This window comes from Bufo bufo, chromosome 1 (genome assembly GCF_905171765.1).
Source record: "Bufo bufo chromosome 1, aBufBuf1.1, whole genome shotgun sequence".
Classification (NCBI taxonomy): domain Eukaryota; kingdom Metazoa; phylum Chordata; class Amphibia; order Anura; family Bufonidae; genus Bufo; species Bufo bufo.
Genome location: NC_053389.1, coordinates 835,108,207 through 835,135,792, shown reverse-complemented (window position 1 = coordinate 835,135,792; position 27,586 = coordinate 835,108,207). Strand labels below are relative to the sequence as shown.

Below are 27,586 nucleotides of genomic sequence, written 5' to 3'. Positions count from 1 at the left end.
CAGTGCCCCACCAGAGAGCGCCCCAGTAACAGTGCCCAGCCAGAGGGCGCCCCAGTAACAGTGCCCCACCAGAGAGCGCCCCCAGTAACAGTGCCCAGCCAGAGAGCGCCCCCGGTAACAGTGCCCAGCCAGAGAGCACCCCGGTAACAGTGCCCCACCAGAGAGCACCCCGGTAACAGTGCCCCACCAGAGAGCACCCCGGTAACAGTGCCCAGCCAGAGAGCGCCCCCGGTAACAGTGCCCAGCCAGAGAGCACCCCGGTAACAGTGCCCAGCCAGAGAGCACCCCGGTAACAGTGTCCAGTCAGAGAGTGCCCCCGGTAACAGTGCCCAGCCAGAGAGCGCCCCAGTAACAGTGCCCAGCCAGAGGGCGCCCTCAGTAACAGTGCCCCACCAGAGAGCGCCCCCAGTAACAGTGCCCAGCCAGAGAGCGCCCCCAGTAACAGTGCCCAGCCAGAGGGCGCCCTCCCACCAGAGCGGCCTTCAGATGATAGATTACAGGAATAACAGCCTATGACGGCGCCTGCTCCCGGATTGGACACCGCAGCCGCAGCATCCTCCGCTGGGCCCAGGAGCTGACACAATCCCCAGCGGTGCGGCCTCCGTCAGGACATGAATCCTCCGCGCTGTCAGGGCTCATGCCCATGACTGTATGTATTTTGTGGTCCGCAAAAAATACAGATGACGTCCGTGTGACATCCGTACCGCATCCGTTTCTTTTGCGGATCCATTGTAACAATGCCTTTTACTTGTCCGCAAAACGGAGGAGAATAGGACGTGTTCTATGTGTTTGTGGAGCAGCGATGCAGACGTACGGAATGCGCATGGAGTCATTTCCGTTTGTTTCTGCGGACGCATTGAAGTGAATGAAAACTAACAGAGTGCACGCGGAAACGAAATACGTTGGTGTGAGTGAGCCCTGAGACTGACGGGATACGATTCTCCTGCCATTGTGTAACTATTCACGCCCCTGGCTCAGCATTGATCTGCGTTATTTCCCCATCTGCCGTGTCCAGCGTCTTGGGAGCAGGACGGACGCTGAAGTCTGGCGTGAGCCGCAGGGTGTGGATATATATAACCCACGGGAAGGGCAGAGAACGTGTGCCAAGTATGAGGACGCGCCCGCTCCCAGCTGTCACAACACGCAGGCAGCTCTGTATGGAACTATCATCATCCCCTTTAAGCATTGCCGTGCCTTTAAATGCTCAAAGGTCGATGCAGTTATCTGCACATTTTATGGGCAAGATATGGCGCAATGTGTGATCGGGGAGGGGGCGGAGCCGAACAGTCGCATATCTGCAGGCTGCGTATTGGCATGCGGAAAATCTGCCTATAACACGCACAGAAATCCGCACTATTTCTGGCGGTTTTGGTGCGGTTTTTAGTTAAGATTTGTCACCCCCACTATAACTCCCTGAATGCTGACTGCTTTCAGGAGCTGCTGGGAGTTGTAGTTCCACTGCAGCAGTCATCTGAGCAGAGCAGAAGATGGCAGCAGTATTTATGTGAAGCCGTTGCCAATAGCAACCAATCAGATCAATGCTTTCATTGTTCTAGCACAAGTGTTCCTCATGGCAACCAATCAAAACGCTGTCTGCATCTCCTCTCCTGCGTGAGGATAATGAAAGCTGGGTTCTGATTGGTTTGAACGACCTGTGCCAGAGAAATAAAAGCTGGGTTCTGATTGGTTGGTACGACCTGTGCCAGAGAAATAAAAGCTGGGTTCTGATTGGTTGCTATTGGCAACACATCCCCACCATTGCGCTCTGATCTCGCGGCAGAGATGTCGCATATCTCCACAGCATACCCGGTGCCTATGATGCGACATTCCCGGTCACCCGCTCCCGCCCCTCCCCCAATACAGGATTATCAGCGCCCAGTGATGTGGAGAAGGGGACACGCTGAGAACAATAGCGGCCGCCCCGCCCCCTCGTCCTCCTCCCTCTCAGGCCCCGCCCCGGCCCCGCCCCCCGCTGCTCGCAGACTGCTGAGCTCCCAGTCCCGGCTTCCTGTGTGAGGTGAGCGGTGCCGGGAGATGAGCGAGAGGTGACGGGACCGGGACAACACTGCCTGCGGCGGAGACGTGAGTACCGTGTCATACCTGCCGCTGCTGACGTCATCACTGCCCTGTGATAACCGTACAGTGAGGTACAGGAGCGGTGACATCACTGCGATAACCGTACAGTGAGGTACAGGACCGGTGACATCACTGCGATAACCGTATAGTGAGGTACAGGAGCGGTGACATCACTGTGATGTAATAACCGTATAGTGAGGTACAGGACCGGTGACATCACTGCGATGTAATAACCGTATAGTGAGGTACAGGAGCGGTGACATCACTGTGATAACCGTATAGTGAGGTACAGGAGCGGTGACATCACTGTGATAACCGTATAGTGAGGTACAGGAGCGGTGACATCACTGCGATAACCGTATAGTGAGGTACAGGAGCGGTGACATCACTGTGATAACCGTATAGTGAGGTACAGGAGCGGTGACATCACTGTGATAACCGTATAGTGAGGTACAGGAGCGGTGACATCACTGTGATAACCGTATAGTGAGGTACAGGAGCGGTGACATCACTGCGATAACCGTATAGTGAGGTACAGGAGCGGTGACATCACTGCGATAACCGTATAGTGAGGTACAGGAGCGGTGACATCACTGTGATAACCGTATAGTGAGGTACAGGAGCGGTGACATCACTGCGATAACCGTATAGTGAGGTACAGGACCGGTGACATCACTGCGATAACCGTATAGTGAGGTACAGGAGCGGTGACATCACTGTGATAACCATATAGTGAGGTACAGGAGCGGTGACATCACTGTGATAACCGTATAGTGAGGTACAGGACCGGTGACATCACTGTGATAATCGTATAGTGAGGTACAGGAGCGGTGACATCACTGCGATAACCGTATAGTGAGGTACAGGAGCGGTGACATCACTGCGATAACCGTATAGTGAGGTACAGGACCGGTGACATCACTGTGATAACCGTATAGTGAGGTACAGGAGCGGTGACATCACTGTAATAACCGTATAGTGAGGTACAGGACCGGTGACATCACTGCGATGTAATAACCGTATAGTGAGATACAGGAGCGGTGACATCACTGCGATAACCGTATAGTGAGGTACAGGACCGGTGACATCACTGCGATGTAATAACCGTATAGTGAGGTACAGGACCGGTGACATCACTGTGATAACCGTATAGTGAGGTACAGGACCGGTGACATCACTGTGATAACCGTATAGTGAGGTACAGGAGCGGTGACATCACTGCGATAACCGTATAGTGAGGTACAGGACCGGTGACATCACTGTAATAACCGTATAGTGAGGTACAGGAGCGGTGACATCACTGCGATAACCGTATAGTGAGGTACAGGAGCGGTGACATCACTGCGATAACCGTATAGTGAGGTACAGGACCGGTGACATCACTGTGATGTAATAACCGTATAGTGAGGTACAGGACCGGTGACATCACTGCGATGTAATAACCGTATAGTGAGGTACAAGAACGGTGACATCACTGTGATAACCGTATAGTGAGGTACAGGACCGGTGACATCACTGTAATAACCGTATAGTGAGGTACAGGAGCGGTGACATCACTGCGATAACCGTATAGTGAGGTACAGGAGCGGTGACATCACTGTAATAACCGTATAGTGAGGTACAGGAGCGGTGACATCACTGTAATAACCGTATAGTGAGGTACAGGACCGGTGACATCACTGTGATGTAATAACCGTATAGTGAGGTACAGGACCGGTGACATCACTGCGATGTAATAACCGTATAGTGAGGTACAAGACCGGTGACATCACTGTGATAACCGTATAGTGAGGTACAGGACCGGTGACATCACTGTAATAACCGTATAGTGAGGTACAGGAGCGGTGACATCACTGTGATAACCGTATAGTGAGGTACAGGACCGGTGACATCACTGCGATGTAATAACCGTATAGTGAGGTACAGGACCGGTGACATCACAGTGATAACCGTATAGTGAGGTACAGGACCGGTGACATCACTGCGATAACCGTATAGTGAGGTACAGGACCGGTGACATCACTGTGATGTAATAACCGTATAGTGAGGTACAGGACCGGTGACATCACTGCGATGTAATAACCGTATAGTGAGGTACAAGACCGGTGACATCACTGTGATAACCGTATAGTGAGGTACAGGACCGGTGACATCACTGCGATAACCGTATAGTGAGGTACAGGACCGGTGACATCACTGTGATGTAATAACCGTATAGTGAGGTACAGGAGCGGTGACATCACTGTGATAACCGTATAGTGAGGTACAGGACCGGTGACATCACTGCGATGTAATAACCGTATAGTGAGGTACAGGACCGGTGACATCACTGCGATAACCGTATAGTGAGGTACAGGACCGGTGACATCACTGTGATGTAATAACCGTATAGTGAGGTACAGGACCGGTGACATCACTGCGATAACCGTATAGTGAGGTACAGGACCGGTGACATCACTGCGATAACCGTATAGTGAGGTACAGGAGCGGTGACATCACTGCGATAACCGTATAGTGAGGTACAGGAGCGGTGACATCACTGCGATAACCGTATAGTGAGGTACAGGACCGGTGACATCACTGTGATAACCGTATAGTGAGGTACAGGACCGGTGACATCACTGCGATAACCGTATAGTGAGGTACAGGACCGGTGACATCACTGCGATGTAATAACCGTATAGTGAGGTACAGGAGCGGTGACATCACTGTGATGTAATAACCGTATAGTGAGGTACAGGACCGGTGACATCACTGCGATAACCGTATAGTGAGGTACAGGAGCGGTGACATCACTGCGATAACCGTATAGTGAGGTACAGGACCGGTGACATCACTGCGATAACCGTATAGTGAGGTACAGGACCGGTGACATCACTGCGATAACCGTATAGTGAGGTACAGGACCGGTGACATCACTGCGATGTAATAACCGTATAGTGAGGTACAGGACTGGTGACATCATTGCGATGTAATAACCGTATAGTGAGGTACAGGACTGGTGACATCACTGTGATGTAATAACCGTATAGTGAGGTACAGGACCGGTGACATCACTGTGATGTAATAACCGTATAGTGAGGTACAGGAGCGGTGACATCACTGTGATAACCGTATAGTGAGGTACAGGAGCGGTGACATCACTGTGATGTAATAACCATATAGTGAGGTACAGGACCGGTGACATCACTGCGATAACCGTATAGTGAGGTACAGGACCGGTGACATCACTGCGATAACCGTATAGTGAGGTACAGGACCGGTGACATCACTGTGATAACCGTATAGTGAGGTACAGGACCGGTGACATCACTGTGATAACCGTATAGTGAGGTACAGGACCGGTAACATCACTGTGATGTAATAACCGTATAGTGAGGTACAGGACCGGTGACATCACTGTGATAACCGTATACTGAGGTACAGGACCGGTGACATCACTGCGATAACCGTATAGTGAGGTACAGGACCGGTGACATCACTGCGATGTAATAACCGTATAGTGAGGTACAGGACCGGTGACATCACTGCGATAACCGTATAGTGAGGTACAGGACCGGTGACATCACTGCGATGTAATAACCGTATAGTGAGGTACAGGACCGGTGACATCACTGTGATGTAATAACCGTATACAGAGGTACAGGACCGGAGACATCACTGTGATAACCGTATAGTGAGGTACAGGACCGGTGACATCACTGTGATAACCGTATAGTGAGGTACAGGACCAGTGACATCACTGCGATAACCGTATAGTGAGGTACAGAACCGGTGACATCACTGTGATGTAATAACCGTATAGTGAGGTACAGAACCGGTGACATCACTGTGATGTAATAACCGTATAGTGAGGTACAGGAGCGGTGACATCACTGCGATAACCGTATAGTGAGGTACAGGACCGGTGACACCACTGCGATAACCGTATAGTGAGGTACAGGACCGGTGACATCACTGTGATAACCGTATAGTGAGGTACAGGACCGGTGACATCACTGTGATAACCGTATAGTGAGGTACAGGAGCGGTGACATCACTGCGATAACCGTATAGTGAGGTACAGGACCGGTGACATCACTGCGATAACCGTATAGTGAGGTACAGGACCGGTGACATCACTGTAATAACCGTATAGTGAGGTACAGGACCGGTGACATCACAGTGATAACCGTATAGTGAGGTACAGGACCGGTGACATCACTGCGATGTAATAACCGTATAGTGAGATACAGGACCGGTGACATCACTGCAATAACCGTATAGTGAGGTACAGGACCGGTGACATCACTGTGATAACCGTATAGTGAGGTACAGGAGCGGTGACATCACTGTGATAACCGTATAGTGAGGTACAGGACCGGTGACATCACTGCGATAACCGTATAGTGAGGTACAGGAGCGGTGACATCACTGTAATAACCGTATAGTGAGGTACAGGAGCGGTGACATCACTGCGATAACCGTATAGTGAGGTACAGGACCGGTGACATCACTGCGATAACCGTATAATGAGGTACAGGACCGGTGACATCACTGTGATAACCGTATAGTGAGGTACAGGACCGGTGACATCACTGTGATAACCGTATAGTGAGGTACAGGAGCGGTGACATCACTGCGATAACCGTATAGTGAGGTACAGGAGCGGTGACAACACTGCGATGTAATAACCGTATAGTGAGGTACAGGGGCGGTGACATCACTGTGATGTAATAACCGTATAGTGAGGTACAGGACCGGTGACATCACTGTAATAACCGTATAGTGAGGTACAGGAGCGGTGACATCACTGCGATAACCGTATAGTGAGGTACAGGACCGGTGACAACACTGCGATAACCGTATAATGAGGTACAGGACCGGTGACATCACTGTGATAACCGTATAGTGAGGTACAGGACCGGTGACATCACTGTGATAACCGTATAGTGAGGTACAGGAGCGGTGACATCACTGCGATAACCGTATAGTGAGGTACAGGACCGGTGACATCACTGTAATAACCGTATAGTGAGGTACAGGACCGGTGACATCACTGTGATGTAATAACCGTATAGTGAGGTACAGGACCGGTGACATCACTGTGATGTAATAACCGTATAGTGAGGTACAGGACCGGTGACATCACTGTGATGTAATAACCGTATAGTGAGGTACAGGACCGGTGACATCACTGCGATGTAATAACCGTATAGTGAGGTACAGGACCGGTGACATCACTGCGATAACCGTATACTGAGGTACAGGACCGGTGACATCACTGCGATAACCGTATAGTGAGGTACAGAAGCGGTGACATCACTGCGATAACCGTATAGTGAGGTACAGGAGCGGTGACATCACTGTGATAACCGTATAGTGAGGTACAGGAGCGGTGACATCACTGTGATGTAATAACCGTATAGTGAGGTACAGGACCGGTGACATCACTGCGATAACCGTATAGTGAGGTACAGGACCGGTGACATCACTGCGATAACCGTATAGTGAGGTACAGGACCGGTGACATCACTGCGATAACCGTATAGTGAGGTACAGGACCGGTGACATCACTGTGATAACCGTATAGTGAGGTACAGGACCGGTGACATCACTGTGATAACCGTATAGTGAGGTACAGGACCGGTGACATCACTGCGATAACCGTATAGTGAGGTACAGGACCGGTGACATCACTGTGATAACCGTATACTGAGGTACAGGACCGGTGACATCACTGTGATAACCGTATAGTGAGGTACAGGACCGGTGACATCACTGTAATAACCGTATAGTGAGGTACAGGACCGGTGACATCACTGTGATGTAATAACCGTATAGTGAGGTACAGGACCGGTGACATCACTGTGAGAACCGTATAGTGAGGTACAGGACCGGTGACATCACTGTGATAACCGTATAGTGAGGTACAGGACCGATGACATCACTGTGATAACCGTATAGTGAGGTACAGGACCGATGACATCACTGTAATAACCGTATAGTGAGGTACAGGACCGATGACATCACTGTGATGTAATAACCGTATAGTGAGGTACAGGACCGGAGACATCACTGTGATGTAATAACCGTATAGTGAGGTACAGGACCGGAGACATCACTGTAATAACCGTATAGTGAGGTACAGGACCGGTGACATCACTGTAATAACCGTATAGTGAGGTACAGGACCGGTGACATCACTGTGATAACCGTATAGTGAGGTACAGGACCGGTGACATCACTGTGATAACCGTATAGTGAGGTACAGGACCGGTGACATCACTGTGATGTGATAACCGTATAGTGAGGTAGAGGACCGGTGACATCACTGTGATGTAATAACCGTATAGTGAGGTACAGGACCGGTGACATCACAGTGATAACCGTATAGTGAGGTACAGGACCGGTGACATCACTGTAATAACCGTATAGTGAGGTACAGGACCGGTGACATCACTGTGATGTAATAACCGTATAGTGAGGTACAGGACCGGTGACATCACTGTGATGTGATAACCGTATACTGAGGTACAGGACCGGTGACATCACTGTGATGTGATAACCGTATACTGAGGTACAGGACCGGTGACATCACTGTGATGTGATAACCGTATAGTGAGGTACAGGACCGGTGACATCACTGTGATGTAATAACCGTACACTGAGGTACAGGACCGGTGACATCACTGTGATGTAATTTCCGTATAGTGAGGTACAGGACCGGTGACATCACTGTGATGTGATAACCGTATAGTGAGGTACAGGAGCGGTGACATCACTGTGATAACCGTATAGTGAGGTACAGGAGCGGTGACATCACTGCGATAACCTTATAGTGAGGTACAGGACCGGTGACATCACTGTGATGTAATAACCGTATAGTGAGGTACAGGAGCGGTGACATCACTGTGATAACCGTATAGTGAGGTACAGGACCGGTGACATCACTGTGATAACCGTATAGTGAGGTACAGGACCGGTGACATCACTGTGATGTAATAACCGTATAGTGAGGTACAGGAGCAGTGACATCACTGTGATGTAATAACCGTATAGTGAGGTACAGGAGCGGTGACATCACTGCGATAACCGTATAGTGAGGTACAGGACCGGTGACATCACAGCGATAACCGTATAGTGAGGTACAGGACCGGTGACATCACTGCGATAACCGTATAGTGAGGTACAGGACCGGTGACATCACTGCAATAACCGTATAGTGAGGTACAGGACCGGTGACATCACTGTGATGTAATAACCGTATAGTGAGGTACAGGACCGGTGACGTCACTGTGATAACCGTATAGTGAGGTACAGGAGCGGTGACATCTCTGTGATAACCGTATAGTGAGGTACAGGACCGGTGACATCACTGTGATGTAATAACCGTATAGTGAGGTACAAGACCGGTGACATCACTGTGATGTAATAACCGTATAGTGAGGTACAGGACCGGTGACATCATTGTGATGTAATAACCGTATACTGAGGTACAGGACCGGTGACGTCACTGTGATGTAATAACCGTATAGTGAGGTACAGGACCGGTGACATCACTGTGATAACCGTATAGTGAGGTACAGGACCGGTGACATCACTGTGATAACCGTATAGTGAGGTACAGGACCGGTGACATCACTGCAATAACCGTATAGTGAGGTACAGGACCGGTGACATCACTGCGATAACCGTATAGTGAGGTACAGGACCGGTGACATCACTGTGATGTAATCACCGTATAGTGAGGTACAGGACCGGTGACATCACTGTGATAACCGTATAGTGAGGTACAGGAGCGGTGACATCACTGCGATAACCGTATAGTGAGGTACAGGACCGGTGACATCACTGTAATAACCGTATAGTGAGGTACAGGACCGGTGACATCACTGCGATAACCGTATAGTGAGGTACAGGACCGGTGACATCACTGCGATAACCGTATAGTGAGGTACAGGACCGGTGACATCACTGCGATAACCGTATAGTGAGGTACAGGACCGGTGACATCACTGTGATAACCGTATAGTGAGGTACAGGACCGGTGACATCACTGTGATAACCGTATAGTGAGGTACAGGACCGGTGACATCACTGCGATAACCGTATAGTGAGGTACAGGACCGGTGACATCACTGTGATAACCGTATAGTGAGGTACAGGAGCAGTGACATCACTGTGATGTAATAACCGTATAGTGAGGTACAGGAGCGGTGACATCACTGCGATAACCGTATAGTGAGGTACAGGACCGGTGACATCACAGCGATAACCGTATAGTGAGGTACAGGACCGGTGACATCACTGCGATAACCGTATAGTGAGGTACAGGACCGGTGACATCACTGCAATAACCGTATAGTGAGGTACAGGACCGGTGACATCACTGTGATGTAATAACCGTATAGTGAGGTACAGGACCGGTGACGTCACTGTGATAACCGTATAGTGAGGTACAGGAGCGGTGACATCTCTGTGATAACCGTATAGTGAGGTACAGGACCGGTGACATCACTGTGATGTAATAACCGTATAGTGAGGTACAAGACCGGTGACATCACTGTGATGTAATAACCGTATAGTGAGGTACAGGACCGGTGACATCATTGTGATGTAATAACCGTATACTGAGGTACAGGACCGGTGACGTCACTGTGATGTAATAACCGTATAGTGAGGTACAGGACCGGTGACATCACTGTGATAACCGTATAGTGAGGTACAGGACCGGTGACATCACTGCAATAACCGTATAGTGAGGTACAGGACCGGTGACATCACTGCGATAACCGTATAGTGAGGTACAGGACCGGTGACATCACTGTGATGTAATCACCGTATACTGAGGTACAGGACCGGTGACATCACTGTGATGCAATAACCGTATAGTGAGGTACAGGACCGGTGACATCACTGTGATAACCGTATAGTGAGGTACAGGACCGGTGACATCACTGCAATAACCGTATAGTGAGGTACAGGACCGGTGACATCACTGCGATAACCGTATAGTGAGGTACAGGACCGGTGACATCACTGTGATGTGATAACCGTATAGTGAGGTACAGGACCGGTGACATCACTGCGATAACCGTATACTGAGGTACAGGACCGGTGACATCACTGCGATAACCGTATAGTGAGGTACAGGACCGGTGACATCACTGCGATGTAATAACCGTATAGTGAGGTACAGGACCGGTGACATCACTGTGATAACCGTATACTGAGGTACAGGACCGGTGACATCACTGCGATAACCGTATAGTGAGGTACAGGACCGGTGACATCACTGCAATAACCGTATAGTGAGGTACAGGACCGGTGACATCACTGTGATGTAATAACCGTATAGTGAGGTACAGGACCGGTGACATCACTGCGATAACCGTATAGTGAGGTACAGGACCGGTGACATCACTGCGATAACCGTATAGTGAGGTACAGGACCGGTGACATCACTGCGATAACCGTATAGTGAGGTACAGGACCGGTGACATCACTGTAATAACCGTATAGTGAGGTACAGGACCGGTGACATCACTGTGATAACCGTATAGTGAGGTACAGGACCGGTGACATCACTGTGATGTAATAACCGTATAGTGAGGTACAGGACCGGTGACATCACTGCGATAACCGTATAGTGAGGTACAGGACCGGTGGCATCACTGTGATGTAATAACCGTATACTGAGGTACAGGACCGGTGACATCACTGTGATAACCGTATAGTGAGGTACAGGACCGGTGACATCACTGCGATAACCGTATAGTGAGGTACAGGACCGGTGACATCACTGCGATAACCGTATAGTGAGGTACAGGACCGGTGACATCACTGCGATAACCGTATAGTGAGGTACAGGACCGGTGACATCACTGCGATGTAATAACCGTATAGTGAGGTACAGGACTGGTGACATCATTGCGATGTAATAACCGTATAGTGAGGTACAGGACCGGTGACATCACTGTGATGTAATAACCGTATAGTGAGGTACAGGATCGGTGACATCACTGTGATGTAATAACCGTATAGTGAGGTACAGGACCGGTGACATCACTGTGATGTGATAACCGTATAGTGAGGTACAGGACCGGTGACATCACTGTGATAACCGTATACTGAGGTACAGGACCGGTGACATCACTGTGATGTAATAACCGTATAGTGAGGTACAGGACCGGTGACATCACTGCGATAACCGTATAGTGAGGTACAGGAGCGGTGACATCACTGTGATAACCGTATAGTGAGGTACAGGACCGGTGACATCACTGCAATAACCGTATAGTGAGGTACAGGACCGGTGACATCACTGTGATAACCGTATAGTGAGGTACAGGAGCGGTGACATCACTGCGATAACCGTATAGTGAGGTACAGGACCGGTGACATCACTGCGATAACCGTATAGTGAGGTACAGGACCGGTGACATCACTGCGATAACCGTATAGTGAGGTACAGGACCGGTGACATCACTGCGATAACCGTATAGTGAGGTACAGGACCGGTGACATCACTGTAATAACCGTATAGTGAGGTACAGGACCGGTGACATCACTGTGATGTAATAACCGTATAGTGAGGTACAGGACCGGTGACATCACTGTGATGTGATAACCGTATACTGAGGTACAGGGGCGGTGACATCACTGTGATGTGATAACCGTATACTGAGGTACAGGAGCGGTGACATCACTGCGATAACCGTATAGTGAGGTACAGGACCGGTGACATCACTGCGATAACCGTATAGTGAGGTACAGGACCGGTGACATCACTGCGATAACCGTATAGTGAGGTACAGGACCGGTGACATCATTGCGATAACCGTATAGTGAGGTACAGGACTGGTGACATCATTGCGATGTGATAACCGTATAGTGAGGTACAGGAGCGGTGACATCACTGTGATGTAATAACCGTATAGTGAGGTACAAGACCGGTGACATCACTGTGATGTAATAACCGTATAGTGAGGTACAGGAGCGGTGACATCACTGCGATAACCGTATAGTGAGGTACAGGAGCGGTGACATCACTGTGATGTAATAACCGTATAGTGAGGTACAGGACCGGTGACATCACTGTGATGTAATAACCGTATAGTGAGGTACAGGATCGGTGACATCACTGTGATGTGATAACCGTATAGTGAGGTACAGGAGCGGTGACATCACTGCGATAACCGTATAGTGAGGTACAGGACCGGTGACATCACTGTGATAACCGTATAGTGAGGTACAGGACCGGTGACATCACTGCGATGTAATAACCGTATACTGAGGTACAGGACCAGTGACATCACTGCGATGTAATAACCGTTTAGTGAGGTACAGGAGCGGTGACATCACTGTGATAACCGTATACTGAGGTACAGGACCGGTGACATCACTGTGATGTAATAACCGTATAATTACGCGCCGGCCTCTCCTCTCTGTGCATTACGGGCCGGCCTCTCCTCTCTGTGTATTAGGTGCCGGCCTCCCCTCTCTGTGTATTAGGAGCCGGCCTCTCCTCTCCTCTCTGTGTATTACGGGCCGGCCTCTCCTCTGTGCATTACGTGCCGGCCTCTCCTCCACTGTCTGTGTATTAGGTGTCGGCCTCTCCTCTCTGTGTATTACGGGCCGGCCTCTCCTCTCTGTGCATTACAGGCCGGCCTCTCCTCTCTGTTTAGTAGGTGCCGGCCTCTCCTCTCTGTGTATTACGTGCCGGCCTCTCCTCTCTGTGTATTACGGGCCGGCCTCCCCTCTCTGTGTATTACGGGCCGGCCTCCCCTCTCTGTGTATTACGCTCTCAGACATGTTATCAGGAGGAAGCTCCACATTTTCCGCATCAGGAAATAACAGCATCCTGGTCCCATCCCGAAATCTCCTCATCCCAGAGCTCAGTCTGCTGGGGGAGGGGCGGCGCCTCTCTGCTCTGAGCTCTTATACTGTGACACGTGTGATGTTTTGTGGTGGGGCCGTTATTCTGTGACACGTGTGATGTCTTGTGGTGGGGCCGTTATTCTGTGACACGTGTGATGTTTTGTGGGGGGGGCCGTTATTCTGTGACACGTGTGATGTTTTGTGGAGGGGCCGTTATTCTATGACACGTGTGATGTCTTGTGGTGGGGCCGTTATTCTGTGACACGTGTGATGTCTTGTGGAGGGGCCGTTATTCTGTGACAAGTGTGATGTTTTGTGGTGGGGCCGTTATTCTGTGACACGTGTGATGTTTTGTGGTGGGGCCGTTATTCTGTGACACGTGTGATGTTTTGTGGTGGGGCCGTTATTCTGTGACACGTGTGATGTTTTGTGGGGGGGCCGTTATTCTGTGACACGTGTGATGTCTTGTGGAGGGGCCGTTATTCTGTGACACGTGTGATGTCTTGTGGAGAGGCCGTTATTCTGTGACACGTGTGATGTTTTGTGGTGGGGCCGTTATTCTGTGACACGTGTGATGTTTTGTGGTGGGGCCGTTATTCTGTGACACGTGTGATGTTTTGTGGTGGGGCCGTTATTCTGTGACACGTGTGATGTTTTGTGGTGGGGCCTTTATTCTGTGACACGTGTGATGTTTTGTGGGGGGGCCGTTATTCTGTGACACGTGTGATGTCTTGTGGAGAGGCCGTTATTCTGTGACACGTGTGATGTTTTGTGGTGGGGCCGTTATTCTGTGACACGTGTGATGTTTTGTGGTGGGGCCGTTATTCTGTGACACGTGTGATGTCTTGTGGAGGGGCCGTTATTCTGTGACACGTGGGATGTTTTGTGGTGGGGCCGTTATTCTATGACACGTGTGATGTTTTGTGGTGGGGCCGTTATTCTGTGACACGTGTGATGTTTTGTGGGGGGCCGTTATTCTGTGACACGTGTGATGTTTTGTGGTGGGGCCGTTATTCTGTGACACGTGTGATGTTTTGTGGGGGGGCCGTTATTCTGTGACACGTGTGATGTCTTGTGGAGAGGCCGTTATTCTGTGACACGTGTGATGTCTTGTGGAGAGGCCGTTATTCTGTGACACGTGTGATGTTTTGTGGTGGGGCCGTTATTCTGTGACACGTGTGATGTTTTGTGGTGAGGCCGTTATTCTGTGACACGTGTGATGTTTTGTGGGGGGGCCGTTATTCTGTGACACGTGTGATGTTTTGTGGTGGGGCCGTTATTCTGTGACACGTGTGATGTTTTTGTGACACTTTTCTCGTAGTTGATGATTCTCTCTGATTTCTTGCAGACCCCTCGTGATGCCCTCCCCCGCCCTCTGACCGCACTGCCGTCATGTCGGCCACCGATACTCTGCCACCCCCCATTCCCCTCTCCCAGAAGCCTGTACGTATTGTAAAAGCTCGACCTCCAAACCGGCCTCCGCCTCACCTGCCTCCGAAGCCTCCTCAGAAGCCTCCTCCCTGCCCCCAGCATGCTCCTGTGCCGCCAGCGTCCCAGCCTGATCACCCCGAAGCTGCTGCCGAGCTCGCAACGTCCGGGGTGTGTGTGAAGAAGATCGCGGGGCTCTTCCAGAAGGACCCCGGAGGGGACGGCAACGATGACCCTCATCCCAGACTTCCTCCGAAATCCAAGGAGGAAAAGGTGGCGTCGGCGATCACGGAGGAGCCACAGGACGCTGGGCCGAAGTCAGAAGTGGAGAAGGACCAGGAGCAGAGCTGTCCGCCCCGTGAGTATCTGCTGATCGGCCGGCGCGCCGCACGACGATAAGCGCCCCTTGGTTTCAGATCTGCCCGCGTGGTATAACAGGAGTGGCGCAGTCGATAGACCCCCGAACCGGTAAAGGGTAACTCAAAACTGCCTGGGACTGCACGCAGCAGCGCAGCCTGAGCTCCTGTGATCCCAGACTTTGCCCCGCAGCAGAGCGAGTCCTGAGCAAGCGTCACCTCGGGGTGTGATCTGCTGTGTACACATCGTGTGGGGTGACGGCGCTGACACCTTTCTAGTCACAGCTTTTATAGTAAGAGGCAGAGAGAACCGGGCGCTGCGGCTTCCGTTATTTACAGTGGGGGGCAGTACCTATAAAAGAGGGCAACACGGGCACTTGTCACCAGGCGCTGAGCTCTCTATATGGCAGTATGTTGGCGCTGAGCCCACCGCTCTTTATATGGCAGTATATTGGGGCTGAGCTCACCGCTCTCTATATGGCAGTATGTTGGCGCTGAGCTCACCGCTCTCTATATGGCAGTACGTTGGCGCTGAGCCCACCGCTCTTTATATGGCAGTATATTGGGGCTGAGCTCACCGCTCTCTATATGGCAGTGTGTTGGCGCTGAGCTCACCGCTCTCTATATGGCAGTACGTTGGCGCTGAGCTCACCGCTCTCTATATGGCAGTGTGTTGGTGCTGAGGTCACCGCTCTCTATATGGCAGTATGTTGGCGCTGAGCTCACCGCTCTCTATATGGCAGTATGTTGGCGCTGAGCTCACCGCTCTCTATATGGCAGTACGTTGGCGCTGAGCTCACCGCTCTCTATATGGCAGTGTGTTGGTGCTGAGGTCACCGCTCTCTATATGGCAGTATGTTGGCGCTGAGCTCACCGCTCTCTATATGGCAGTATGTTGGCGCTGAGGTCACCGCTCTCTATATGGCAGTATGTTGGCGCTGAGGTCACCGCGCTCTATATGGCAGTATGTTGGTGCTGAGGTCACCGCTCTCTATATGGCAGTATGTTGATGCTGAGGTCGCCACTCTCTATATGGCAGTATGTTGGCGCTGAGCTCACCGCTCTCTATATGGCAGTATGTTGGCGCTGAGCTCACCGCTCTCTATATGGCAGTATGTTGGCACTGAGGTCACCGCTCTCTATATGGCAGTATCTTGGTGCTGAGCTCACCGCTCTCTATATGGCAGTATGTTGGCGCTGAGCTCACCGCTCTCTATATGGCAGTATGTTGGTGCTGACCTCACCGCTCTCTATATGGCAGTATGTTGGTGCTGAGGTCGCTGGTCTCTATATGGCAGTATGTTGGTGCTGAGCTCACCGCTCTCTATATGGCAGTATGTTGGCGCTGAGGTCACCGCTCTTTATATGGCAGTATGTTGGCGCTGAGGTCACCGCTCTCTATATGGCAGTATGTTGGCGCTGAGCTCACCGCTCTATATATGGCAGTATGTTGGCGCTGAGCTCACCGCTCTCTATATGGCAGTATGTTGGCGCTGAGCTCACCGCTCTCTATATGGCAGTATGTTGGCGCTGAGCTCACCGCTCCCTATATGGCAGTATGTTGGCGCTGAGGTCACCGCTCCCTATATGGCAGTATGTTGGCGCTGAGGTCACCGCTCTCTATATGGCAGTATGTTGGCTCTGAGGTCACCGCTCTCTATATGGCAGTATGTTGGCGCTGAGGTCACCGCTCTCTATATGGCAGTATGTTGGCGCTGAGCTCACCGCTCTCTATATGGCAGTATGTTGGCGCTGAGCTCACCGCTCTCTATATGGCAGTATGTTGGCGCTGAGGTCACCGCTTTATATGGCAGTATGTTGGCGCTGAGCTCACCGCTCTCTATATGGCAGTATGTTGGCGCTGAGCTCACCGCTCTCTATATGGCAGTATGTTGGCGCTGAGGTCACCGCTCTATATGGCAGTATGTTGGCGCTGAGGTCACCGCTCCCTATATGGCAGTATGTTGGTGCTGAGCTCACCGCTCTCTATATGGCAGTATGTTGGCGCTGAGCTCACCGCTCTCTATATGGCAGTACGTTGGCGCTGAGCTCACCGCTCCCTATATGGCAGTATGTTGGCGCTGAGGTCACCGCTCTCTATATGGCAGTATGTTGGCGCTGAGCTCACCGCTCTCTATATGGCAGTATGTTGGCGCTGAGCTCACCGCTCTCTATATGGCAGTATGTTGGCGCTGAGCTCACCGCTCTCTATATGGCAGTATGTTGGTGCTGAGCTCACCGCTCTCTATATGGCAGTATGTTGGCGCTGAGGTCACCGCTCTCTATATGGCAGTATGTTGGTGCTGAGCTCGCCGCTCTCTATATGGCAGTATGTTGGGGCTGAGGTCACCGCTCTCTATATGGCAGTACTTTGTGCTGAGCTCACCGCTCTCTATATGGCAGTATGTTGGTGCTGAGGTCGCTGGTCTCTATATGGCAGTATGTTGGTGCTGAGCTCACCGCTCTCTATATGGCAGTATGTTGGCGTTGAGCTCACCGCTCTCTATATGGCAGTATGTTGGCGCTGAGGTCACCGCTCTCTATATGGCAGTATGTATGGGAGTAGATTGCGGTGCTGCATTCTCGTTCAGACGAGGCAGGAGTAGTAGCCTCCACATGAGATGATGGGCGTCCTCGTGTCCTCACCGCTCTCTATATGGCAGTATGTTGGTGCTGACCTCACCGCTCTCTATATGGCAGTATGTTGGTGCTGAGCTCACCGCTCTCTATATGGCAGTATGTTGGCGCTGAGCTCACCGCTCTCTATATGGCAGTATGTTGGCGCTGAGCTCACCGCTCTCTATATGGCAGTATGTTGGTGCTGACCTCACCGCTCTCTATATGGCAGTATGTTGGCGCTGAGGTCACCGCTCTCTATATGGCAGTATGTTGGCGCTGAGGTCACCGCTCTTTATATGGCAGTATGTTGGCGCTGAGGTCACCGCTCTCTATATGGCAGTATGTTGGCGCTGAGCTCACCGCTCTCTATATGGCAGTATGTTGGCGCTGAGCTCACCGCTCTCTATATGGCAGTATGTTGGCGCTGAGCTCACCGCTCTCTATATGGCAGTATGTTGGCGCTGAGCTCACCGCTCCCTATATGGCAGTATGTTGGCGCTGAGGTCACCGCTCCCTATATGGCAGTATGTTGGCGCTGAGGTCACCGCTCTCTATATGGCAGTATGTTGGCTCTGAGGTCACCGCTCTCTATATGGCAGTATGTTGGCGCTGAGGTCACCGCTCTCTATATGGCAGTATGTTGGCGCTGAGCTCACCGCTCTCTATATGGCAGTATGTTGGCGCTGAGCTCACCGCTCTCTATATGGCAGTATGTTGGCGCTGAGGTCACCGCTTTATATGGCAGTATGTTGGCGCTGAGCTCACCGCTCTCTATATGGCAGTATGTTGGCGCTGAGCTCACCGCTCTCTATATGGCAGTATGTTGGTGCTGACCTCACCGCTCTCTATATGGCAGTATGTTGGCGCTGAGGTCACCGCTCTTTATATGGCAGTATGTTGGCGCTGAGGTCACCGCTCTCTATATGGCAGTATGTTGGCGCTGAGCTCACCGCTCTCTATATGGCAGTATGTTGGCGCTGAGCTCACCGCTCTCTATATGGCAGTATGTTGGCGCTGAGCTCACCGCTCTCTATATGGCAGTATGTTGGCGCTGAGCTCACCGCTCCCTATATGGCAGTATGTTGGCGCTGAGGTCACCGCTCCCTATATGGCAGTATGTTGGCGCTGAGGTCACCGCTCTCTATATGGCAGTATGTTGGCTCTGAGGTCACCGCTCTCTATATGGCAGTATGTTGGCGCTGAGGTCACCGCTCTCTATATGGCAGTATGTTGGCGCTGAGGTCACCGCGCTCTATATGGCAGTATGTTGGTGCTGAGGTCACCGCTCTCTATATGGCAGTATGTTGATGCTGAGGTCGCCACTCTCTATATGGCAGTATGTTGGCGCTGAGCTCACCGCTCTCTATATGGCAGTATGTTGGCGCTGAGCTCACCGCTCTCTATATGGCAGTATGTTGGCACTGAGGTCACCGCTCTCTATATGGCAGTATCTTGGTGCTGAGCTCACCGCTCTCTATATGGCAGTATGTTGGCGCTGAGCTCACCGCTCTCTATATGGCAGTATGTTGGTGCTGACCTCACCGCTCTCTATATGGCAGTATGTTGGTGCTGAGGTCGCTGGTCTCTATATGGCAGTATGTTGGTGCTGAGCTCACCGCTCTCTATATGGCAGTATGTTGGCGCTGAGGTCACCGCTCTTTATATGGCAGTATGTTGGCGCTGAGGTCACCGCTCTCTATATGGCAGTATGTTGGCGCTGAGCTCACCGCTCTATATATGGCAGTATGTTGGCGCTGAGCTCACCGCTCTCTATATGGCAGTATGTTGGCGCTGAGCTCACCGCTCTCTATATGGCAGTATGTTGGCGCTGAGCTCACCGCTCCCTATATGGCAGTATGTTGGCGCTGAGGTCACCGCTCCCTATATGGCAGTATGTTGGCGCTGAGGTCACCGCTCTCTATATGGCAGTATGTTGGCGCTGAGGTCACCGCTCTCTATATGGCAGTATGTTGGCGCTGAGGTCACCGCTCTCTATATGGCAGTATGTTGGCGCTGAGCTCACCGCTCTCTATATGGCAGTATGTTGGCGCTGAGCTCACCGCTCTCTATATGGCAGTATGTTGGCGCTGAGGTCACCGCTTTATATGGCAGTATGTTGGCGCTGAGCTCACCGCTCTCTATATGGCAGTATGTTGGCGCTGAGCTCACCGCTCTCTATATGGCAGTATGTTGGCGCTGAGGTCACCGCTCTATATGGCAGTATGTTGGCGCTGAGGTCACCGCTCCCTATATGGCAGTATGTTGGTGCTGAGCTCACCGCTCTCTATATGGCAGTATGTTGGCGCTGAGCTCACCGCTCTCTATATGGCAGTACGTTGGCGCTGAGCTCACCGCTCCCTATATGGCAGTATGTTGGCGCTGAGGTCACCGCTCTCTATATGGCAGTATGTTGGCGCTGAGCTCACCGCTCTCTATATGGCAGTATGTTGGCGCTGAGCTCACCGCTCTCTATATGGCAGTATGTTGGCGCTGAGCTCACCGCTCTCTATATGGCAGTATGTTGGTGCTGAGCTCACCGCTCTCTATATGGCAGTATGTTGGCGCTGAGGTCACCGCTCTCTATATGGCAGTATGTTGGTGCTGAGCTCGCCGCTCTCTATATGGCAGTATGTTGGGGCTGAGGTCACCGCTCTCTATATGGCAGTACTTTGTGCTGAGCTCACCGCTCTCTATATGGCAGTATGTTGGTGCTGAGGTCGCTGGTCTCTATATGGCAGTATGTTGGTGCTGAGCTCACCGCTCTCTATATGGCAGTATGTTGGCGTTGAGCTCACCGCTCTCTATATGGCAGTATGTTGGCGCTGAGGTCACCGCTCTCTATATGGCAGTATGTATGGGAGTAGATTGCGGTGCTGCATTCTCGTTCAGACGAGGCAGGAGTAGTAGCCTCCACATGAGATGATGGGCGTCCTCGTGTCCTCACCGCTCTCTATATGGCAGTATGTTGGTGCTGACCTCACCGCTCTCTATATGGCAGTATGTTGGTGCTGAGCTCACCGCTCTCTATATGGCAGTATGTTGGCGCTGAGCTCACCGCTCTCTATATGGCAGTATGTTGGCGCTGAGCTCACCGCTCTCTATATGGCAGTATGTTGGTGCTGACCTCACCGCTCTCTATATGGCAGTATGTTGGCGCTGAGGTCACCGCTCTTTATATGGCAGTATGTTGGCGCTGAGGTCACCGCTCTCTATATGGCAGTATGTTGGCGCTGAGCTCACCGCTCTCTATATGGCAGTATGTTGGCGCTGAGCTCACCGCTCTCTATATGGCAGTATGTTGGCGCTGAGCTCACCGCTCTCTATATGGCAGTATGTTGGCGCTGAGCTCACCGCTCCCTATATGGCAGTATGTTGGCGCTGAGGTCACCGCTCCCTATATGGCAGTATGTTGGCGCTGAGGTCACCGCTCTCTATATGGCAGTATGTTGGCTCTGAGGTCACCGCTCTCTATATGGCAGTATGTTGGCGCTGAGGTCACCGCTCTCTATATGGCAGTATGTTGGCGCTGAGCTCACCGCTCTCTATATGGCAGTATGTTGGCGCTGAGCTCACCGCTCTCTATATGGCAGTATGTTGGCGCTGAGGTCACCGCTTTATATGGCAGTATGTTGGCGCTGAGCTCACCGCTCTCTATATGGCAGTATGTTGGCGCTGAGCTCACCGCTCTCTATATGGCAGTATGTTGGCGCTGAGGTCACCGCTCTATATGGCAGTATGTTGGCGCTGAGGTCACCGCTCCCTATATGGCAGTATGTTGGTGCTGAGCTCACCGCTCTCTATATGGCAGTATGTTGGCGCTGAGCTCACCGCTCCCTATATGGCAGTATGTTGGCGCTGAGGTCACCGCTCTCTATATGGCAGTATGTTGGCGCTGAGCTCACCGCTCTCTATATGGCAGTATGTTGGCGCTGAGCTCACCGCTCTCTATATGGCAGTATGTTGGCGCTGAGCTCACCGCTCTCTATATGGCAGTATGTTGGTGCTGAGCTCACCGCTCTCTATATGGCAGTATGTTGGCGCTGAGGTCACCGCTCTCTATATGGCAGTATGTTGGTGCTGAGCTCGCCGCTCTCTATATGGCAGTATGTTGGGGCTGAGGTCACCGCTCTCTATATGGCAGTACTTTGTGCTGAGCTCACCGCTCTCTATATGGCAGTATGTTGGTGCTGAGGTCGCTGGTCTCTATATGGCAGTATGTTGGTGCTGAGCTCACCGCTCTCTATATGGCAGTATGTTGGCGTTGAGCTCACCGCTCTCTATATGGCAGTATGTTGGCGCTGAGGTCACCGCTCTCTATATGGCAGTATGTATGGGAGTAGATTGCGGTGCTGCATTCTCGTTCAGACGAGGCAGGAGTAGTAGCCTCCACATGAGATGATGGGCGTCCTCGTGTCCTCTGGCGGGGCGAGGCTGCAGCTGTTGGGGCGAGCGCCACCCGACCATGCTCCCGGGAGTTGATGAAATTGGGGGAATGTCGTCCAGTTGTCGCTGTGCCAGTATCATGTTGGGTTTTAACCCTTCACTGGATGTGCAGCCTGCTACGAGTCCGGGTATTGTTACACAGGGCGCTCTCCGCGCAAACACAGCCCGAATGTGACCCGTCACCCACTTTCACTGCACAGGAGCATCTCCAGAATGTGGCCGAGCAGGAAAGTTCTTACAGGGTGTCACACGCCCGGAGGAGCTGGTTCTGCGGGCGTGTGGCGCACATGCCACGTGCCGTTTGTAAACCTGAGCTCTGTTCCTGGAATGGAGCGCGACCTGACTGGTAATGACAACGAGGAAATACAGAAAGAATCTGATTACTAAGGCGAGAAGAGAGGAGCCTACCCAGAATGCATCTGGCCAAGGCTGTAGTTGTTACAATGTATCCATGGCAACCAGCTCCTCGGCTCAGGCTCTAATAATCAGATTTTTCTAGAAATATTCTCGGCTGGAGAATCAATATTCTGCCCACTGATTTCGGCGGTATATGGATGGTGGCCTCCATGGGACACGCTCCCAGTAGTTATGACGCATCTTAAAGGGACGGTTCTGGTGACAAAATAAGTCACTCAGGCCTTTGGCGAAGAAAACATCCAGACCCTGTGGGACCTTGCAAACTAGATTCTCCTGTGAAGTGCCAGCTCTTGGGTCCAGGCCCTGCTGTCTTTCCCCTTATAGATGCCTCTGTGTTTGAGATCTTATGGAAGAGGCGTCGCAGAGTGAACGCCCCCCCCTTCCTGCTGTATACCCCCTGCAGCTGTTCCTGCCTCCCTTCTGTCTGTAGTTATATAAATGGACCGATCTGTGTGTTGTCTGCAGGCTGCGAAGAGTTAACCCCCCCCCCTCATATTTGGGAGATGAAACCTTATCCCCTCCACCCCACCCCTAGTTCTGCTGCGTCCTTACCCCCCTCCACTCTCTGATGTTTGACCACTACGCCCAGTGACCTCGAGACTCCGAGCAGGCGCCGGACTGGGAAGAGGTACAGCAGGGAAGGGGGGACAGAAGAGGAAAAGTGGGGTCCTGAGAGGGGGTGGGGAGGCTGGAAAGAGGGGCACTCATTACGGGAAAGAGGGGACATTTTTAAGAATTTTTTTGATGTCTACATTTAACTTTTATGTTGACATACCGGCAGCGGAGTTATGTCTGACAGGTAGTAATGGGGGATTATGCGGACGCGATTTGTACCGGGGCCCCGCGTCACGTCCTGAAATCCTCTGCATTATGTTCTATGACCATATTCAAAAAATATATATGTAAAAATATTAGATTTCTGACAATGAGCTGGTGCCCCCTAGTGGTGGAGGACTGTAATGACTGGTAAATCATGGGAAGGTCTGGGACTTTTATACAGAGAAGTTCCTGCTGCAGACCGTTTGTCCCTTGTGTGAATGGAGTCATGTGAAACCCTGCAGGGGCCCCGGGCTGAGCTCTGAGCGCTGGAGATTACCTAGGAGGAGATTACTGAAGCCTTCAGCCGTTCCTCCGCGAGTAGGTCAGGAGATCGGCGCACGCTGCTGTGTATATATAGCCGCGGGGTGTGCTGCACCCAGGGCTGTCCTAACAGCTCCATCCTCTAGGGGGCGTTCAGAGCGATTGGAGCTGCTACACATGCGTTTTATCCGATGCAGCGTTGCCTTTTACACGTTAAACACGTTTTATTTAGCAAGTCGAAATCAGCGGCAGAACCGCAGCGTTTTGAAAGCACGTCGGGGTCTACAGGCAGAAAATTCAGGCCATCGTTATCTGATCACTGAGGGTCTGACACCTCACACCAAGCACCAGAAGTCTTCACCAGATCCACACAGCTCCATCCATTGTGTAGTGAGTACTGCAGCACCAGAAGTCTTCACCAGATCCACACAGCTCCATCCATTGTGTAGTGGGTACTGCAGCACCAGAAGTCTTCACTAGATCCACACAGCTCCATCCATTGTGTAGTGGGTACTGCAGCACCAGAAGTCTTCACCAGATCCACACAGCTCCATCCATTGTGTAGTGAGTACTGCAGCACCAGAAGTCTTCACCAGATCCACACAGCTCCATCCATTGTGTAGTGAGTACTGCAGCACCAGAAGTCTTCACCAGATCCACACAGCTCCATCCATTGTGTAGTGAGTACTGCAGCACCAGAAGTCTGCACTAGATCCACACAGCTCCATCCATTGTGTAGTGAGTACTGCAGCACCAGAAGTCTGCACTAGATCCACACAGCTCCATCCATTGTGTAGTGAGTACTGCAGCACCAGAAGTCTTCACCAGATCCACACAGCTCCATCCATTGTGTAGTGAGTACTGCAGCACCGGAAGTCTGCACTAGATCCACACAGCTCCATCCATTGTGTAGTGAGTACTGCAGCACCAGAAGTCTGCACTAGATCCACACAGCTCCATCCATTGTGTAGTGAGTACTGCAGCACCAGAAGTCTTCACCAGATCCACACAGCTCCATCCATTGTGTAGTGGGTACTGCAGCACCAGAAGTCTGCACTAGATCCACACAGCTCCATCCATTGTGTAGTGGGTACTGCAGCACCAGAAGTCTTCACTAGATCCACACGGCTCCATCCATTGTGTAGTGGGTACTGCAGCACCAGAAGTCTTCACTAGATCCACACAGCTCCATCCATTGTGTAGTGAGTACTGCAGCACCAGAAGTCTTCACTAGATCCACACAGCTCCATCCATTGTGTAGTGAGTACTGCAGCACCGGAAGTCTTCACTAGATCCACACAGCTCCATCCATTGTGTAGTGAGTACTGCAGCACCGGAAGTCTTCACTAGATCCACACAGCTCCATCCATTGTGTATTGAGTACTGCAGCACCAGAAGTCTTCACCAGATCCACACAGCTCCATCCATTGTGTAGTGAGTACTGCAGCACCAGAAGTCTTCACCAGATCCACACAGCTCCATCCATTGTGTAGTGAGTACTGCAGCACCGGAAGTCTTCACTAGATCCACACAGCTCCATCCATTGTGTATTGAGTACTGCAGCACCAGAAGTCTTCACCAGATCCACACAGCTCCATCCATTGTGTAGTGAGTACTGCAGCGTCAGAAGTCTTCACCAGATCCACACAGCTCCATCCATTGTGTAGTGAGTACTGCAGCGCCAGAAGTCTTCACTAGATCCACACAGCTCCATCCATTGTGTAGTGAGTACTGCAGCACCAGAAGTCTTCACTAGATCCACACAGCTCCATCCATTGTGTATTGAGTACTGCAGCACCGGAAGTCTTCACTAGATCCACACAGCTCCATCCATTGTGTAGTGAGTACTGCAGCACCAGAAGTCTTCACCAGATCCACACAGCTCCATCCATTGTGTAGTGAGTACTGCAGCACCAGAAGTCTTCACCAGATCCACACAGCTCCATCCATTGTGTAGTGAGTACTGCAGCACCAGAAGTCTGCACTAGATCCACACAGCTCCATCCATTGTGTAGTGAGTACTGCAGCAACGGAAGTCTTCACTAGATCCACACAGCTCCATCCATTGTGTAGTGGGTACTGCAGCGTCAGAAGTCTTCACTAGATCCACACAGCTCCATCCATTGTGTAGTGGGTACTGCAGCACCAGAAGTCTTCACCAGATCCACACAGCTCCATCCATTGTGTAGTGAGTACTGCAGCAACGGAAGTCTTCACTAGATCCACACAGCTCCATCCATTGTGTAGTGGGTACTGCAGCACCAGAAGTCTTCACCAGATCCACACAGCTCCATCCATTGTGTAGTGAGTACTGCAGCACCAGAAGTCTTCACCAGATCCACACAGCTCCATCCATTGTGTAGTGAGTACTGCAGCACCAGAAGTCTTCACTAGATCCACACAGCTCCATCCATTGTGTAGTGGGTACTGCAGCACCAGAAGTCTTCACTAGATCCACACGGCTCCATCCATTGTGTAGTGGGTACTGCAGCACCAGAAGTCTTCACCAGATCCACACAGCTCCATCCATTGTGTAGTGAGTACTGCAGCACCGGAAGTCTTCACTAGATCCACACAGCTCCATCCATTGTGTACTGAGTACTGCAGCACCGGAAGTCTTCACTAGATCCACACAGCTCCATCCATTGTGTAGTGAGTACTGCAGCACCGGAAGTCTTCACTAGATCCACACAGCTCCATCCATTGTGTAGTGAGTACTGCAGCACCGGAAGTCTTCACTAGATCCACACAGCTCCATCCATTGTGTAGTGAGTACTGCAGCACCGGAAGTCTTCACTAGATCCACACAGCTCCATCCATTGTGTAGTGAGTACTGCAGCACCAGAAGTCTTCACCAGATCCACACAGCTCCATCCATTGTGTAGTGAGTACTGCAGCGCAGCTCTCATGAAAGATGGAGCTGTGTGGTTCTGGCTTCCAGTTTCCGAACCACCCTGAAACAGGTTCTCAGCAGGGGAGCGAGGTGTCAGATCCCTGACAGATAGTAGTGGCCTACCCCGAGGATAAGCCATCACTTGTGAAAAGCTGGACAATCCCTTTAATTGAAGAAGTTGTACAGAATGGTAAAATTTTAGAAAAAAAAAAGGGAGGAAAAGTCATGTTGACCTTACTGATCCCCCTCCACCCCTGATCCAACACTTCCTGGTCCCAACAAATGACTGCTCAGCCAATCACTGGGTGCAGTGGTGACCCTATTAGTAAGTGATTGGCTGAGCCGTCATTTCCTGTCTGTGAAGTGGAGACCTGGAAGGCATCGGAATGGGAGCGGTGGGGATTAGTGTAGT

General features: G+C 51.4%; 1 protein-coding gene across 2 annotated transcripts in view; it reads left to right on the top strand.

Moving 5' to 3' along the window:
* Positions 1-1,953: 1,953 nt before the first annotated feature.
* LOC120986647 (ephexin-1-like) overlaps positions 1,954-27,586 on the top strand; it is a 45,988-nt gene continuing 20,355 nt past the window's right edge. Inside the window, exons 1-2 of one of the 2 annotated variants that reach the window (XM_040415308.1) lie at positions 1,954-2,082; positions 15,287-15,724. In XM_040415308.1, the coding sequence (XP_040271242.1) occupies positions 15,331-15,724 (394 nt within the window). In that variant the 5' untranslated portion in view covers positions 1,954-2,082; positions 15,287-15,330. Of the gene's footprint in view, positions 2,083-15,286; positions 15,725-27,555; positions 27,580-27,586 lie in introns of those variants that run through there. The other variant, XM_040415311.1, reaches the window with a different exon arrangement.